General features: G+C 34.9%; 1 protein-coding gene across 1 annotated transcript in view; it reads right to left on the reverse strand.

Annotated features, from left to right (window-relative positions):
* Positions 1-19,861, reverse strand: part of LOC115453250 (netrin receptor UNC5C-like) — an 81,850-nt gene that overhangs the window by 13,474 nt on the left and 48,515 nt on the right. The window contains exons 6-7 of the mRNA XM_037443493.1: positions 9,570-9,743; positions 3,072-3,227 (exon numbers count right to left, since the gene is read on the reverse strand). Coding sequence (XP_037299390.1) covers positions 3,072-3,227; positions 9,570-9,743 — 330 coding nt within the window. The remainder of the gene's footprint in view (positions 1-3,071; positions 3,228-9,569; positions 9,744-19,861) is intronic.

The raw sequence follows: 19,861 nt of genomic DNA on the forward strand, positions 1-19,861 counted from the left end.
CGAAAAATATATCGCTAGCCATGGAATTCGAATCTTGACTCTCACAATTAGATGCAACAACAAAACGGAAAATTAATAACCACAAATCAATCGGACAAATCTTGATTTGTATGACAGTTGAAATTTCCAAAAAAATATAATGAATGCCAAACGAGATTTTTTATGTTAATGTATTCTCAATACAGAGATCTGTACGTCTCATTCACACGGAGATTATACGTTATAATGTATGTGTGTAGAGAGAAATCTATGTTCTGTGCGCTGTCACTGTGATAGAGATGTTTTATACGAGTTTTGAGACGAACTAGTCATTCGCCTGGTTGTAAACGTCAGAAATTAGCCATCGACTAAAATTTCGACTTTCAGTGCAATTGTCGTCCTGAGGCAGCTGATGTTAAACCTCGCAATGCTCAATAATTAATACCCATTGCAAAAGAAGTTGCATGAAATATAAGCAAAGCAATATATTTTACATTATTCTTCTAAGATAGAACAGAATTAAGAAATTAATAGAAAATGCTTGTAAGACGTTGGGAAAAAGGTTTGCTTGTATTTTTATAAATAAAATAAACAAATAAATACCTTTAAAATCTCACAAAGCATCACATTTTCTCAAACACAAACATCAAACACCGCTGTACATTTCAAATAAAACCATAAAATGTGGACCATCAGCAAATTGCCCACATGAAAGGTGTGCTGAACGCAAGGAAGAGAGCCCATTCATTTGCACCGCTCGGTGGTACTTCATTAGGCTAATTGCTGACTTACAAAGGGAGACGTGAATTTCATCGCGCACTTCTTTGTTAGTTGCGAGTTCTTTTAACGTTTTGGAAGTATATAAATGGAGTTTATTTAGTATATTGAGGTATTAAGTTTGGATGGAGTCGAACATCTCCTGTAGTTTTTGGTAGAAGACGTCCATCATAGATTTATGTTTTACATAAATATTTCAGTCCATTTCATACATTAAAGATGTTTGCAGTATCGTAATTTAAGGTAATGTCAACATTGAAATTCATAGAATAAATCAAATCTACAATTGACTTGACTTCTATTTACTAACACTAGAACTACAAGAATGATCGAAGCAATAGGCCCCACAATCTATCAAGCAGTAAGTCAATAGAAACTCACCCGCTGACGTTCAATATCGTTCTAAAGGTAAATAAAAAAGTAAACAATATGTTATAGATTTATTTGGCGTGAAAATCGAGTGAGCGCCGCGAGTTTCCGAATGGTCCAAACAACTTAAGTCCCGAGGCTATTTATCAAACGCACGATAAACATAAATGAGGAAATTGAAATACAGTCGTATGATTTATTGATATTGTAAACAAAATGGGGACTGATCTTTTGATTATTGGTTTTAGAACGTTTTACCAAATTGTTTTTAAGCGTTGTTTCTTGGTTATTATTACTTGATGCGATGTTCTTTTCTAAATATTTTTAACAATTGTATGATCAAGTATTAATCGCGTTTGGTAGTCTTTTGACCAGGCCGAGACTAAAAAGTGAACCACCATTTTCTTTATAATTTACAAAATTTTGCGCTGCACCAAACTGAATTCATCATGACCCATTAAATGTTAAATCTTATAATCCAGTTGTTACAGCAGAAACGACGTCTAGGAAATCGGACGCAACAATGCTTCCACATAGCTTGGTGGTTTGAGGTAGACAATGCTGTAACATTTAACTTATAAACTTATTTTAAGTTATCTCGTTGACTGATTAACAACAACAGACATTTTTTTACGCTAACAAGGGATGTTTTAAAATCGTTAACAGCTTCTAATTAGTCTTCATTAGTTAACGAACAAGAAATACAGTAATTTATAAAGTACCTAACAAGTTGTCAAATAGTTGTGAGAATGTTTACGAGATACAAAAGTACACAGGTTTGAAAAATCGTTCTGGTTGATTAATGGAGCATTGATTAGGTAGAAATTATTTGTTTCCACTTAGATAATACAATAGTACAGCATGGTAATACTGCGTTATAGATCTAATATAAAGTGTCAGCTTTGTCTTTGCTTTTTGCCGGAGACTCACGACCCTTCTTAACCGCATATCTTTCCACAAAGGTCGGCATTGCAGCATTTCTTTATGTTTGTCGCTATTCATGAGGGACGATGATTAATTTCCATCAGGCGACCCTATTGCTTGTTTACCTGCTTCCTATAAAAATATCTTCGCCATTATTCACCTGTTTTTCTTCATTAATAAAATCCTCCACATCTTCCACATAAAAACGAGAATAGATTATCTTGACCTGACCAGCTGGGCAGTTTTAAAACAGGTCAAATCCATATTAACACCGACCAAAAGCCACAATACCCCAATTTAGAAATACCGTACCATAAACTCCGAGAATAGACAATAGAACAATGTGATAAGAATGGATTTCGGTGACGCATAAAATTTTACCTCAAACTTACACCATCAAATTTTAGCTTCACTATATTTAGACATGATACTGGCCAGATGGTCACGCCTTTCCGATTTTAGTATCTTTTTAACGTGTCCACACTGGTTGACCTCTGTGTTACGCTATTTTACCTTCGATTTCTTTGGATCTCGCGTGTGGGGAGGGTCTTTCGATGGCATGTTTGAGTTGCCGATAGCCAGTTATGAGTCTTTAGTTATGAAGGAAAAGGAAGTTTAGTATGGCATCTGGCGTGTTCCACAGCTAGCTAATTAACATGTCCCTTTTGAAACCGTAAAGTAAGTCCCCCGTGACACGGTCGTAAACTCTTGCTCTGACTGAGTATCTGGGTCGTGTTAATATTTACGATCTTTTTGGGATATATTTGTGATTTTTGGAAAAAAAATGTTAACTTAATTTATTTTCTTTGATGAGCAGGTTGTTAACTTAATCACAAGCATTACATTCAACCATAGAAGCAAAGATCTGCATTGCCCTACTTCATCTAAGTTCACTAGTTCGCAGTTGTTACTCTATTTCTCAGTTGTTAATGTATCACTGCTTGTGCAGTGAAATCTAGAAGAATATAAATGATGGAAAATAAACGCTGAGCTAGAATTATGCTACGGAGATTATGACTTACCTCCATGCACCCCGCAGTAGTCGCCGACGCAATCAGCATGTTGCGCATGCGCTCCAGAGCAAGGAGTGTCTCCAGTGCAGGATCTTCTTCTAGTCTGCCTGCAGTCGGCTCCGCAGACTGACCACTCCGACCATGAGCCCCAGCGGCCCGGCAGAGCTAGGGGGAAAAGTAATTTTAGACTCTATTGCAATTAAATGAAGTGGGAAATAATATTTATAGCTCAACTTGTGTACGAATACAAAGTCGACCACTATATCGTCAAAGGAGTAGGTAAAAGTGCAATTAGTTCACTTATTCCGAATCTAATTTTTGTCCTATTACATTGTGTGGAAAAGTTCTATATAGGGCTCCAATAATCCCAATCAATTCAAATTTTGGATCAAAAACATTCATTTTGATATTTATTAAACCTTAAGTTCACGTCTCACAGGGTAGGTCAGTAGACCAAGAACGTGATTATTAAAAATGCATGCTAACACGTTCGTGTGGAAACACCCAAATTCTAGGCCCGTGCCCACTCGGCCGGAATGCTAGCGTGATGATTACGGCCACACTTTTCATTCCAACGGGTTCCCTCAGGAAAAATTTTACTATCCAGCCATATAGGTCAGCGTTTCTTTATTTTATAGCGCAATAAATAACGGTGCGGCCGTCCGTGCAAGCGTTTATGGTTTTATGCTTATGATATTCAACGGATGGTAATATGAACATCAGTGCAGGTCACTTATCGATTGGCATTTAGGATTTTCGTTTTTACATTTTGGTTCCATGTTACTGATTTTTATTGCAAGTTTCGTGTTTACGATTTTGATTCGATGCAATTTTTTATTTTTTTATTACATTACATTCTTCTTTATTTTTTTTAAGTTCAACTCACATTTCCTCAGGAAATTATTTGTACTTGCACATTTTTTATTTAGTTATTACATTTGATTCCTTTTTTATATTTCCATAATACATTTTAAATATAAACATAAACAATACATAAAACATTTCAAAAAGTAATAACTAAAGAACAAAATTAAAATCGTCGATATCCAACAGCGCCACAAAAAAGTTACTTCAAAGAGCTCACAGCAGTTTCCCGTTGTAACGGACTTTGTTTACTCAAATCTTAGTTTTTGTATCGACCCCTTCAGTTTGGAACTTTTTTATCGGCGGCCATTTGAGTGGAATAACAAGCTCCGATGCGCTTTTACTGGGAATATTAAATTATTTTCTGATTCTACTGTCTTCTCGGCGCGATTTCGCCCGTTCGGAAATATCGCTTGAAGAAGTTTGGTAATTGATAGATAGAATTATTATTGATATTTTGTTGAGGAGATTTTAAGTATTTAACTTTTGTTATGATGCATGATAAAAATCTAATATTGTATCGAAAGTAAGGTAAGATTAGGAGATTCTGTATTATTTAGATATGTGACGTCACATTAACTATGCTGGAAGAAACTATTGAGATAAGTAATAAAGAAATTGTGGACAAGTTAAAGATTCCGAAAAATCGTTGGTTTTCGAAAAGTAAAGAGCTGTGAAATTTAAAAATGTATACAACCGAATTAACACGATCTATAAAATTGAAAGTAGCGTGCACAAAATCAAGTTGGAATAAAGATAACGCGTTTTTATGTCCACTTCGCATCCATAACATCCACTTTGGGCCAATTAAGTGAATTTGTTTATTTTTATTGTTACAAATTTCATTATCTCCAATTAAGTTTATGGTGAAAGGAATGGATTCGTGCGAAGTTGGTATCGGACCACGAACGATTTGTGAATTATCTTATCTTAATTTGTAAACGGTTTTTGGAAAAATTCTGTGGTGCGTTGAGTCGGTTGTTTTTTCGAAAGTAGGCGCCATTGCTGCCTATCATAGAAGTAATAAGAAGTAATAGTCTTTTTTGCATTAAAACACACATTAAGACACTTACCCATTCTAGTATAAAGATATGTTCGTTTTCTTTCACATTTAGCAGTAATAGCCTTAATATAAAACATATGACCCGTGTAAAAACATAACGAGTCTTTACAAAAAAAAACATTCACAATTTTGTGTTCAAAATAATCGCGAGTAAAAAAAAAAGCGCCATTGCCGTCACGTTATATAAAACCTAACCTAACCTAACCTATACCTATACATTAAACAAACAATTCCCGTGAAAACTAATAATAAACAAGATCATTACCCGAGGTACAGCTCTATAAATTGAAATTAAAATGAATTGCCCCGATGACCGTAACAGCCCTTACATGCGAGTGGAGCATAAATCACAATGTTTTTTTAACAAAAGAAATAATAGAAAGCCGGCGTTGGTACTCGGAACGAGTTGCGGGAGGCGCGAGGATTTTGAAATTGTTTTACCTATTTTTGTTTATGTATGGTTTATGTTTATGTCGCTAAAGCGGCGATTGCCTAGTTGGTTGTGGACTGCCGAGACGAATGTCCGCAGGTTCAAATCCCAAGGGCACACACCTCTGACTTTTCTAAAATTATGTGTGTATTCTTTGTGAATTATCGCTTGCTTTAACGGTGAAGTAAAACATCGTGAGGAAACCTGTATATCTGAGAAATTCTCTATAGGAAATTTTGAGGGTGTGTGAAGTCTACCAATCCGCACTAGGCCAGCGTGGTGGACTAAAGCCTAATCCCTCTCAGTAGTAGAGGACCGTGCCCAACAATGGGACAGTACATAATACAGGGCTGATATTATTATATTATTATTATTATGGTTTATGTATACATAGATGTAATATCGGGCGACATGTTGCTTAACAACGCGCGTCATGTTAAACGGATTCAAATTGTTGAGTGAAGAGCAAATATTTTGGGTCTGGATGTTGCGAAGACTGCCTCGGTGGCGTCGTTGCATTGCATGCGCGTTATGGCAGCGCTCTGAGATCTTTGGTTCGAATCCCGGGTCGGGCAAATTGATATTTGGAATTTTCTGCACAGTATCAGCCCGGAGTCTTGAATTTGTACCCGATAAGGCGATAGGCTCCCTGCTTATCACATCATGGGACGGAACACACTTGACGAAAGATGGGTGCCCTGGTTACATCTCTGCCTACCCCTTCGGAGGTAAATGAATGATGTATGTGTGTTACGAAGCCAAAAGCCCTATAATTAAAATTTGTACTTAAATAAATATAACTTTATATTTTGAGAATTGAACCCGCTACAATCTAAATACGCTGCCACTAAACCAATTATACGAGGTTCGTGTTCGTTAAATCTAATATCGTTCCCGTTCGTATCTTGTGCCATACGGTATCACTTCCCCCACCCGAGTGTGGGTGTACCGTATGCATATTAAACTACGACAGTGTGTAACATTTCTTATTAATTAATGCGCGTGCGCATAAATCAGTCGAGGTTCGTTAGAGAAACAACGGATGTGAGTAGGGTTGTGGTACGCGGTATAGGATAGACTACGGGAATCGATAAGTTGTTCTAGTCGTTTGAAATATAAGAATAATTTATTGACAGTTGTAATATTATTGGTATACGTATGAAAAGAGTTAAAATATAACTTATTTCAAAAGCTATTTCTGAAATATGCCGATATTATGTAAATATGCTAATATTCTGATATAAGTTGGTTAAAATGAACTAATTAATTTGTGGGGTCTGGTAAAAATTAAAAAAAATCTCGCCTAATCTTTAGTAATCGTTAAAATCTCAATTGTTCTTCGAATTTGGCATTAATTGATGTTTTTATCGTCGTCTGAAAAATGCGCGCTATTTATTAAAGGCATGTTTTTCAATCGTTTCCCGTTAGTATAAAACATTTAATACCAAAGAAATAATTGCGCATACAAAAATTCAGGCATGCTCTTATCTACTTAAGACAAGAATCTCGTAAATACCGCCACCAAAAGCGGGCAACCCTGCGTGGAAATTTCTCACTGTTTGAAACATTGCACACCTTTTTTAAATACTCGGGAACGTAAATAAATTTCATGTAATTACGTGACGTTGTCTCCAAACTTTGGGTTGAATTTTTTAAGACTACTATGCACCCACGCGTATTTCGGGATAAAGTAAATTAGTGTTTAAGGATGCGTGTGAAAAAATACCGTATTTTATTTATTTATTTGTAATAAGGTACACCAACAGCACTACATATTAAATCAATCAATATTAAAAAACACTTAGGTACAGCATCTGATATGTGTGCTACTAATAGGTGAACACAGCATTTACCACTAACAACATATTGAATTAAAATCTAAAACATAATAATAGGAAGTAGAAAAGAAACTTTAAAGTAATAAAAAATATGAAATCAATGAGTAACGATTATACGATATCTCCAATGTTTTATGTAAAACATTGGAGATATTGTATGAATTTTTTTGGTTTTGTATGAAGCAGGTAATAAAGGAAACCAAGCATTTATTCATTGCTCTGTTGTAGAATGATAATGAAGCCCAAGGAAAATGTCAACCGGCAAGAGACGCAAGTATCTGTTGGCGGTCGGTACAACTATGCCGGCCTTCTAATTGTTTGTCTACACGGAAAAAGTGTCCTATGTCACTATCGGGGTCCTAAATTGACTGTAGACAACAACATTAATTCATTGCCACGTTACAAAACAAACCAACAAGAATTTATAATATTAGTGCGCATAAACTTTAAACCCAACAGACGTATACTGACAAACCATATTAATACTGCTAATAGTAATAAACCGACTGAGAACACCAATCATAAAGCATTCGTGCTTGATACACACGGGCGGCTAGTTCATCAAGCGAGCCCGACATGTGTTACCAATTAGTAGCACAATCGCCCGACAACACTCCACGGTAAACAGCCGCTTCTTGATTGGATTTTATTGTCTACCCCGTTGGTCTACTTTATTTGCGTGGAACACACAGTTAGGAAGTTTGGTAAGCTTGTGTTCCAGCATTAGGATCCGCTGATTAGGGATGATGTCAAAAGTAAATGTTGATTGCTGCATCAATGCATATATCTTTTTTAAGGTAAGATAAGGAAATAACTAAAGGATTTGAATATATAGATACGTTATTAATTTTCCTTAAATGATAATTATGTAAAACAAATTGAAATACATAGAATATAAATTCACTTTTCGCCTGTTGTCAAGCTTACCAAAATTCTAACATTCAACAAACTTTCATATGTCTAAGGTATTGACGTACGAACTTCATGTCTATGAATATCGTCCGTTGCATTCGTTCCCGTTTGATGTGTACAGATCTCAACTTTACGAGCATTTAGCATTAAATGGTGGGTTTTTTACGATTTATATGGAAGTTAGATATGATGCTTTAATGTTCTGCGGTTACTAGCCACGTGTTCTTAATGCATTTATTTGAAACTAGCTGTTGCTCGCAGCTCTGTCCGCGTAAAAGTATTTACAGGATGAAATGTAGATTTGATCCCGTATTAAATTTACCTTTCTGCGAATGGAAGTCTCTTAAAATTGTTTCAAATATTTTAGAGTTTAGACGGGTCATAGACTATAAACTTGTTTTAATTTTGATGGACCTAGATACTTCGAGCTGTTTTTAAGTTAAGCGGGAATACAAACAAACAAACTTTACTATTGATATTACCCTTATGCAGGCATCGTTTATATTCATTTAGAAGCTTACAAAAATGTTTTTAGTTTTTTATTGGTACGAGTTTTACATCGCACTGTATTTTACTGAATAGTACAGTTTTATGCGCACTTCTGGGTACTAAAATATTGATTTAAAGCTGGTTTTAGGAGTGAGGGTGTGGGGGCGTGATATAAAATTTTGTTTCAGTAGATTTCTGTCCATCAAAGACGATGTTTTTTTCTGTTTATTTTCTCAGTGCTACATGATTGTGGTCAGTAGTGGTTTAGATGGTCTAGATTTTCTTTTTAGTTTAGATGGGAACCACCATTAGCTACATCATGTTAAAAACAGGCATACTCTATTTCACTGTATGTCCTTTCATTTCAATGATATATTATGTTTACGATTCAGTCAAATTCGTGGACTGATGCGAACTTACCTATGAGTAATTGTTGCGAATTATCATATCCCTGGAGATCACCGTATCCTTCTTCATTGTAAGCAGTAAAAGAAAAATATATTTTTAAAGTTTCTTGTAGTATAGTTAGTTATATATGAGTGATATATCAAAGTCAAAACCATACAAAAATACTCGACGTTTTCATTTTCAAAAAGTCAATCGTGAATCCTTCAGTTCGCTATGATCGTATTGAATTCGAAAAGCCACTCGCACCCGACTCAGTATTTTATTCCATCAAACATCAAGTATTTGAATTGATGCCACGAATGTACCACAATAACACGTAGATATTTTATGAATCATTACTGTATTCATAAAGTAATCAACCAGCTGGACTATTCGCTATTAGGAAGTATGATACACCAAACATGTAGGTAGTTTTAACTCGCGGATCCACTGGAATAGTATAGAAATAATTTAGCATCATCAGACCATTGTAAGTAATTGAAAGTAAAGATTGTTAATCTTACCGCTTTGACAGGGCACGCAGTCAGCAGTCCGTTGTACTGCTTGTCCTTGGCAAGGTGCACCACCGTTCAGCGGATGGGGTTCGGTGCAGGTTCTGGTGCGGCGCTGGCCCCCTGACACTCGACCGTTGCACCGGCACTGACTCCAGGAGCTCCAGGCGCTCCAGCCGCCATTCACTGTTGAAGAGATGATGATGGTCAGGATATCGTACAATTTAAGGATATAAGATGCAAATACAACAACTTTGGATTCGCTTTAAGTGTGGAAAGACAATGGTGAGCAGCGGATACATTTCATACATTGTGGGATGGTTTCTGAATAGGACTAATAGAAACCTGGAAATGGGTACATCAATTTACTTCCAGCTTATTGAAAAGTGTTTCTCAAAAGGGCTTTGGATAGGGTATTGTCCCACCCTCAAAACTCGACACTAAAGTTTAACGTTCCACAATTCAAAAACGTCTACCATCGAAATTAACCTATTTTTCAGATTTTGTCGCGTTTTATATACCTATTATAATTTTTAACGATGTTTCGAAATCCACCCCGTGACCATGAAGACTGCAAAGTCTTCGAAACTTCAGAAGAAAATCATAGTATAAAAAACCGCGATAAAATCTGAAAAATAGATTTATTTCGATGTGTAACATTCTCGTAAACATAAAAAAATCATTAACGTCTCTCGTTATCAGTAAAGATATAAAAACTTTCATCTTTACGTATATTTATTACCTATAACAGGAAATTTAATAAAAGCTACTCACAATACTTTTGACGCGTCAAAGAGGTATTGGAAAGCTCGGAAGTGTCGTTTTAACGCCTCGACAGGTGTTTGGGAATGAAAATTTATATCGAAAAGCTAACGTATTCGATTTTAATTTATTACTACATAAAAAGATTATAAACTTCAACTTTCGTGTATTTTGTACGTTTTTATTATAATTGTTGATGCGTCTTATTGGAATCTGAGAACATGTATTTTGTAATTATGTAAATATCTTTGGGAATTAGGACAAATAGTTATTGGTTTGTTTTGATCAATAGACGCGTGACTCAAATGGAGTTCGGCAAGCCATGTAGTTAGACGAAGCTATGAAATGGAGTAAGGCAATCACTGAGTGGTAGCTAAGACAAGGCAATTGTAGCGTAGGCCATCCAGCGGCAAGATGAGGCAACGATATTGTAAGGATCGTGAGTCCAACTTGGATGCAATTGGCTCGAGACTGAAAAAAGGTGGCACGATACGAGAGAAGCCTGTACCCAGCAGCGGAACTCTACAGGTTGTGGATGATGATGATGATTAGTGTAATGATAACAACCACATTAGCGAGCATTTTTTTATGTGGATTTAATTTATCAAAACTCAACATACTTTTAATGTTGAGTCTTGATAAATTTAAAAAGCAATTTATAATAAGTTCACGTAGTTAATTGTCGTTAGTTACTACAAAGAAATGTAATACTATCACAAAAATAGCGTCTTTGAAAGTCAAATAGATAATTCCCGTATTTACACTTAAATTGAAGTTCTAACTTGCTAACACAGCTTCCGAAAACTCATTTATAATTCTTCGAATTTCTAAATAAAATAACATAAAATACAAATATAACAACAAAAGTAATTTATAACGTTTCGTAGTAGATAACGAAAATTAAGCTAACTTATACACAGTTGCTACACAGAGGGAAATGTAAATTCAAATATAATTAATTCTAGTTTATTTAGATTTAGTCAGACTTGTACAACTGCTCCGAATTGAATTATTAATTTCACTACTAGTCTTTGCTTAAGGCGCAGTTGCATCAATTTTTTATCCTGGTAAAGCAATTGCTAAATTCTAACTTGTAAACTTGCGAAGTACGAATATAATGTATGTCGGCGAGGTAAATTGCATCTATCGATGAACTACACCTAGATTAAGGCACAGATGTTTAGTTTATGCTTAGCTAACGCTAAGAGTCCTTGTAACCTTGGTAAGCATGGCATTCCAAATAATATATTGTATACGGTAGTGGCTGTTAGTGTCTAGACAGGTAGAAGTTATGTCCCATAGTACATGCTTCACATCGATTTTTTCCTAAAAAATCATAAGTAGATCCTGGTCTATGTGTGTGTCAAATTTCATTGTAATGTATTCTATTCATTTTAGGAGTTTGTTCTGACATTAACGGAAATATCTTCAGAAATTTTCACATTTATAATAGCATTTGTTCTAAATCATTCCAATAAAGATTATTATGCCATAAACATTGTCTAATTGCCGTTGTGTACAACTGAAGAACAGACCGGAACCATCAATCTGGTAGGATGTAATTCCTCTAATTCTTCAAGTCATCCCCTTAACGTTTGATATAAAGTTGTCAACACCAATTTATCTTTGGTCATGCAGTCACCAGTGTTTGTACGTCTGTCTGTACGTGTTAATTTTATATGAATTGGACGATGACACGCTTGTCATAAACTAGAGCGTTTGTTGATTAAGATTTATTTAATTAGGTTGGTTGACAAATTTAAATTACTTCTTAGTATCATGGTTGCAGATATATAATTAGAATTTGTATTTGCACCTACAAATTAATTTGGTATCCGATACATCCGAAAATATAATTATGGGCTTCCTAGTGAATAGTTTGTTAAATTGACCTATTTCGGCGACTGCATCTACGAAGTATATATACTGCCAGTAAGGTAGTCCTGCATTATTTTGACGATTGTCGAATTCAGTTAATTAACGTATCATTATTTTAATAAATTTTCTTCTAACTTAGTTTATACACATCTTTTTACTTCATTGTACATAAAAAATCAGTTTCAGATCAATTTGCCAGGTATACGGTTTAAGTCTAAAAGTGAAGTCAATTCAAACATCACTTCCCGCATTCCTATTCGCATTTTCTCATTCTAATTACAAAGTAATAAATATAACGAGTAACATAATTCTATCTGTGAGAGGATGAGCAATATCGGTGGGTGACCTCACATGCCTGGGACGTGACACAGATCGTCCTGGTGATAGAACATGATCGACAAGTCAATACGTGTGGGGCAGGACCTGGCTAACGGAGGTATGATTCCAGATTTATTTATAGTCTATATAGGTAGAGGTTTTAGTCTTGCGTTTACTAAATATTTTGGTAAAGCGACGATAGCCTAGTTGGGTGTGGAACGGACTGCCGAGACGAATGTCCGCAGGTTCAAATCCCAAGGGCACACACCTCTGACTTTTCTGAAAAATCATGTGTGTATTCTTTGTGAATTTATCGTTCGCTTTAACGGTGAAGGAAAACATCGTGAGGAAACCTGCACATCTGAGAAGTTCTCTATAAGAATTTCGAAGGTGTGTGAAGTCTACCAATCCGCACTAGGCCAGCGTGGTGGACTAAGGCCTAACCCCTCTCAGTAGTAGAGGAGGCCCGTGCTCAGCAGTGGGCAAGTATTATAATACAGGGCTGATATTATTTATATATTATTTTAAATATTTTGGTATATTTGTTAGGCAGGGAAGTATAGTTCTGGATTTGATTGTTAGGGAAATATTAGTGTATTATTTGTTTTTCCCTGGTTTGCTTTTAAAAGAAGATGTTTGTGAGACTGGTGGCGGGTAGAATCTGTACAATGTAGAAATGTTATAAGAGCAAGATACGCACGTTGAATATGAAAATTTCATTAAACACAAAGAAATTAATCTTATTACATTTAAATAAGGATTAGTACTCAATTAAAGTAACTCCAAGACAGTCAGATGCTAAGATAGGACTATCGTGTCGCGAGAATCAGGATTAAGACTTTGGCCAAGCTTTCTCGATTCCCCAATTACTTTTCTCAGTGGGGGATCTAACATGACTGCAGTTTCACAAGCGCTTCGCGGCTATAAAAAATAATGGATCCAAACGAAGTCACCGAAGCGAGCTAGTCTATTTTTAAATAAATGCACTCGGAGCCAAGTGGGCGTAGTTTAATTGGATTAAAACTGTCAACCAATGATTCTGGACCATAACAGTTGTATATTAACAACAAATTATAACTATTTACTTCATATAACTCAATAAAATTAACATTTATTGTTTATGGATAAACATTAGCATGTACATTTTAAATTCAAAGCAAATTGAGTGATAAAGTTAGTAAAAAATTGTAGCAGTAAAAATGTTTAGCCGTTTGCTCGTTCTAGAATGCTAATTGTGGCTGTTTGTGGAATTAGATTTTTCCTTATAAGTGAGTCTGGGACTGTTTGAAAGTAACTTTTACATATAGTAGCGATAACATAATTTCTTGTAATATGATTGTTATTTTTATTTCGATTTGCATAGATACTGTCCACTTCTGCCATTAAACAGCTGGTTCTAAGCACAATTTTGTTTTGGATAGTACTATTTCTACCATCAGGCAAGCAAGGAAGTAGTCGATGTGAAAAATTTTGCGTTTATATCTTTCCATACAAGAACCAACATCGCAGTTCAAAAATATATAGCAAATGTAAAGTAATTTATTTAACTACATATAGTGGTAGGCTGGTGGTAGGATTTATTTTATAACCCCCAAATAGCGACCACCGTACATAAGATGCTAAAACCTGCCACATTGGCCCAGGTAAGTGCGTCGCGTTCCCGGATCAGCCTGTGTATATCCGGTTCCAACATGCTGGCATAACTATGTCGACTGCGGAAGGGTAATTATCTCTCGTCAGTCGACATTCGATTGGACTCCTAACCCACTACACTTTCAAGTGCAGTGAAGTCACTTTGAGCAAATATAAAAGTGGTGTCAGTATAAAAAAAAAAGTTAAATGGGTCAGACTGGTCTAATTGATAAATAAATTAAATAATAACATTGTATGTAAAAATGTCAACGCAATTATTTACACGCGATTATATTTCATTTTCCAAGTATACACAATTTCATTATTAATGTAATTAGCATAGTTTGTGCTAGTGCGAATTCTAAAATTGCGTTTTTATAATGACTATAATTTAGAATGTTTTTTTTTTACTCATTTCACTTACAACATAAATTATATATTTTTTAGGAGTAGCTATTTTTTAGGGTACGTTTTAATAATATTTATAAATATATCTACATATTTTATTGATTATTCTCATATTATTATGAAGATATTTATATAATATTAAATATCTTAGAAGGAATAACAACAGGTCATTGCCAAACAGAGCTTTGTTATTCAAATTACTAAGTACTTTTACTACAGTATATCACAAGTCATGAAGATTATCTCTAAGCATTTCGAGACAGAAATGCCTAATTTCCTTTACCCAACACACCGATTGAATCCAAGACCTCAGAACGAACCACATACGCAATTTAACCACACTACTGACAGTTATTGAAAACATGAGCAAATAGCAAATTACTGTTTAGTATTACTAGTATTACTGCTTACTTCAATTGCCAAAACGTAACTACGTTTAAAAAAATTATGAGTAAATCGTGGTTCAACCCTTCATTCGCTTATCCCTTTACATGCGTACAAAAAATTATAGGCCAATTAATAAATAAACAAAAATTTATTAGCACTGAATATTTTTAACAAGGCAAATTACTATCAAGATTCGACCAACGCGAACGAAACAAAGGGAGGGGCCTTGTATGTTTTATATCAATATAGGAGATCTGGCGAACAAACTGACACGCAAACTTGCGTGCCTTACCTAGCTCCTAAACAAGAGCCTAGAATTTATTCTAACCAGGCGTTAGTTTAGCATAATATTTTTATTTACTTTGATGGGCAATGAGTGGGTTGTAAGGTTAGCTTCGTTGGTAACATATAATTTATTTTAAAATAGCAGCCTTTTTTAGGGCAGCATTATTAGGTTTTGAAATCAGATAATGGATTTTTCGATCGTGAATTTTTAAAACGTGACCTAAAATTAAAAAAGGTACTCAGTTAACACAAAAAAAACAATTCAGAATTATGTTTCAGAGTATCGAATCTTGAAAATCAAAAGCCTGCTCAAACAGAACATAATTTCGGCAGCCCAACATCAGATTTATGTTGGAGTTAACACAACGTGATGAGTCTTCATTAAATGGAATTCGGAGAGCGACCTGCTGGTAAATATGTTAATATACCACGGATTAGCAATTAGCATATAAATCTCTAACGCAGATTTATATGAGCAGATGGTTAAAATAAATAAATGTGTTGAAAAGTTTTAAGTGACGGTATTATTATTTAAAACGAATGTAGTCAATAGATACAAAGAAAGTTGTGTGCAGTGACGTTTTTTCAAGAATTTTAAATTAATATTAATGCATTGTGTTTTCACTCTTTTATATAATAAGCAGCCTTATATTCATTGATGGTACGTTATTTTTATTCTTAGTTATTCCTACATAACTCTAAGACTAAAATATCTCAGAACACCTAAAATAGACCGTCATACATTTTTTCGTTACTAACATAACCATTTAATCCAACCGTGAAGCCGAGACAATAACAAAATACCAAAAAACCTAATCCAATAACGTTCATGCTAATAAAAATTAATTACATCATATTTCACACTATTGCGTACGAATAACTTAATTTGAAAAATCTATTAAGCTTTGATTTTAATAAAAAATCAATAAGTTCTTATGAGTCAAGCTGAGCAATTAAAGTCTATTATAAAATGTACCATCGAAGCGACCACCCGTCGCGCAGTACCAAGCATAGTAGTGTAAGCAGTATGGAAGGTTATTTTTGAAATATGCTACGAAAGAAAAGCATGTTGAGGTAATTGCAACGATCTTGTCTTGCCTATAGGTAAATACGGTACGTAGGCAATTGCATAAAAATAATTTAATTTACTCAGTGATTTTAAAACGATTTTCCAAACAATACAAAAAAAAACTTTAATTTCTTATTTTGTAACTTTAACTTTTAAAAAGTTGTGTTAATTTTCTTCTAAAGTACTATACGTAAATATATTTTTTTTACTTCTTTAGTCTGTACTGAAAGATGTTAAGTTCCGATCTCATCATTTAAATTTTAATCAAAGTTATATTATCATAGACAACATTTTTAAATATTATAATACTGTAGCTAATATAGAAACTAATTTACATACCTACAACCAACGAACTTGAAACAAAGCCAAAAAATATGAAGCCTTATAAAATACAAAACAAATCTAAAATGATACAGTTCAAGGCTCCGTTACAATTTCACCAACACGCCACTGTTCTCTCTATCCGGGATAAAATTTAATAAAAATTGATTGCCCATTAGGCATTGGCTACGTTATTAACCTATCAAAATACAGTTAATTCTAATAAAGCGCTACGAATTATAATTGCGGTCACGGAAACTATAAACATTGGAGTTTTATTCTTGCTATAAATTGGTTCTGGAGTGCCAAGGGGAGATGGTTTAAAATATTCCTACGCTGTTTGGGAGTTATAGATGTGTTTAGAGTTACGACTTAGACGTATTGAGATAGTGAACCGAATTGAGGTGAATTTTATTTTTCTACCTGGTAATTTTGACTAGACTTTAAACCAGTAGTGGGATAAAATTAGTTATTAATAATATTGTAATTTTAGTTGACCATCAACAAGTTTATTGGCTTTGGCAATATCGAGCTGAACTTAGCGGCTTTCAAAAGATGCCATTTCATGCCGATGTATATTTAAAAAAAAATATACAGGATGTTCCAGCTAGAAATAATCAATTTGTAGGAACAAAATGAACACGCACAAAGTCGACATGCACGAAGAATTCACACAACAATCCATTAGTTCCAAAACAAAGGAATTCAAATAAAGACGAATATTGATATCAAAGCCGATGGTAATGACCAACGTTGGAGGTCAGCCCTTTGATCCAACGTTGGTCACGAAGTTTGTGTCCAGGTTTGACGGTTCAATTTGCACCCAAGTGCGATACAGACACAAAAGGGGCGTTAATGGCGGCCTAATAAACGTAATTGGCTGGCAATTAGAGAGAAACGCATTCAAAGGTTCCATTGTGATATTCAATTTTACCTATATAATTGGGTAATTTTGAATGGTGGACTTTTTTCATATTCATTCACGCCTACGTTGTGTGAATTCGACACCAAATGCTACACACGTGGAACCTATAAGGCAAAAATGAACAGTATGAATTTGAAGTTCACACCGAGGTTTTTCACCGTATAATTCCGGGAAAAATAGAAAGAAGATTTTGCAGCCTTCATTGGCCCCCGTAACCATGAAGGCTGCAAAGTCTTCGAAACGTCGGGCGAAAACTAAAATATAATAAACCGCGATAAAATCCGAATAGTAGTTTAATTTTAATGGCTAACGTAAACGTACGTTTGCGTAAACATAAGAAATCTTTAAAAAAGTCACCATCCTCCGTGAGGTAGGAATAAAATATATATACATGCATATACTCTCACGCCCTCATCCTATAGGGGTAGACAGACTACAAAACGCAACATGCTACGATATTAACCCGCCTTTTCCACATTCATAGTTCTACTCATATATTATGGCCGGTGCAGGGTAATCCTAACATGCCCCTTTCAAAAATTAGTTGATCAGTGTGCTTTCTCCTCGGGTACCCTTCTAGCTTTACCATCCGCATGGCTTGATAAAAAACATTTAGTGATACGTTCATCCCTTCACGTGATCAAACCATTTCACGATAAGTCTTTCAATCTTAAAAAATATAATTTCTGCATAATGCCTCTTGCAAGGAATATTGTAGAGTGGGAGGGGTTTGGCCATATTCCACCGCGCTGACGCATTGCGGGCTACAACTGAACTAGATCGTGTGTTTGATGCAATTTTATCCATTTTATGAAGAGGAAATCACGTATTAGAACTTTATCACTAGAAATTTTTAGTCGTAACTATATTTCCGATTTATAACTATTTTAACGGGTGAATAAAGATTTCGGCGTTGTGTCAAAAACACGATTATAAAGAGGTAAAGATTTGGATGTATAAAATTATTTCTAAAACAATGATCCTATTTTTTTAATAGTACAAATATCATCTTTTTTTTCTAGATGCTTCTGTTCATCCTGACTAACGCAGGCTGAATATTAGTATTGTATCATCGGTTACCAGTTTCTTCTAATATCAGTGAAACAACATAAAAAAACATGGGAATCATTTGTAAAGGAGTAGTTCAAGTCTATTAAGCAAAAAATGAGTTTGCGTGTAACGTGCGTTTTTTAAGACACGCTTGAACGCGCACGGGGCTTGATCAATTTCGGGGATCATCTGAGAAGTATTCTTGGGAACAATTTTTTAAATGGCAGCATGTTTGAAGACATCGAGCCAGTGCGACGTCGCTACGCTAAAAATTGGTGAGGTTATAGAGCCTTGCGTTTTTTATTTATTGCTAGAGATATGTTGGTTGGTAGGAGTGTGGTGCTGCGCGATAGCATTCTAATTTCAATTTTACTGTCCAGGGTCAGTTGCTTCAATAATTCTGTTTTTTTTTTAATCGTAATTAATTGGCAAAGGCAATTATCCATATGCACATTATATGGGTACGATAAATATTATTCTAAGCTACGTAATCATTCCGAATTCCCAACATCAAAAATTACCCTATCATAATATTCTGACCAAACCACAGATGTCATGCTTAGTCATAATAACATATGATTGCAGATAATTACACAAATCATTAGATTTACGAATTCGTAGGTGTCGATTGGGATCGGACAGGCGCCTGCGCGTGGGTTGGTCGGGTGTTTCTGCAACAACTCATGTTAGTGCTTGTCATTTATATCAAGGCGGCTTGGTTTGTAAACCAGTCATTAAGTCTATGATCAGGCAATTTTCTATGACAAACGGCTTGCATCGCTTATAAAATAGGGAAGCACTTTAATGATTAAGCATTAAAGTGTTGGATACGTAATGAACCATTTGTAATACGAAGAGGTGTTATTTTCCAATTGTGGCAAATTTTGTATTCTAATATTTGGCCAAGATCTAGGTGGGACCTACGATACATGACATCTTAGTATGCCGTTAGATTTGTGTCATTGGGTAGTACTATAATATGGTAAATGAGTGTTAAAATAAGAGCTATATTTAACCAAACGATAATTTTAAAAAGCCATCTTAAAACCATATCCAGCCATTAAATTTTATAAATTTACTAATACATATCATTTCGAACAAATTACTCTCTCAACATAAATGAAACGTAATTTAAATAAACGCCCCTGCATGGCATAAAAGAATTATAAACGAAAATAATTTTCTGAAGAATCGCCCCTAATGACCCTTTCATGCGCCTGCGCACAATAATTGCTAGCGTTCGGCTCTCGGCCTTTGATCTTCGCATGA

Source organism: Manduca sexta, chromosome 26 (genome assembly GCF_014839805.1).
Source record: "Manduca sexta isolate Smith_Timp_Sample1 chromosome 26, JHU_Msex_v1.0, whole genome shotgun sequence".
NCBI classification, from domain to species: Eukaryota; Metazoa; Arthropoda; class Insecta; order Lepidoptera; family Sphingidae; genus Manduca; species Manduca sexta.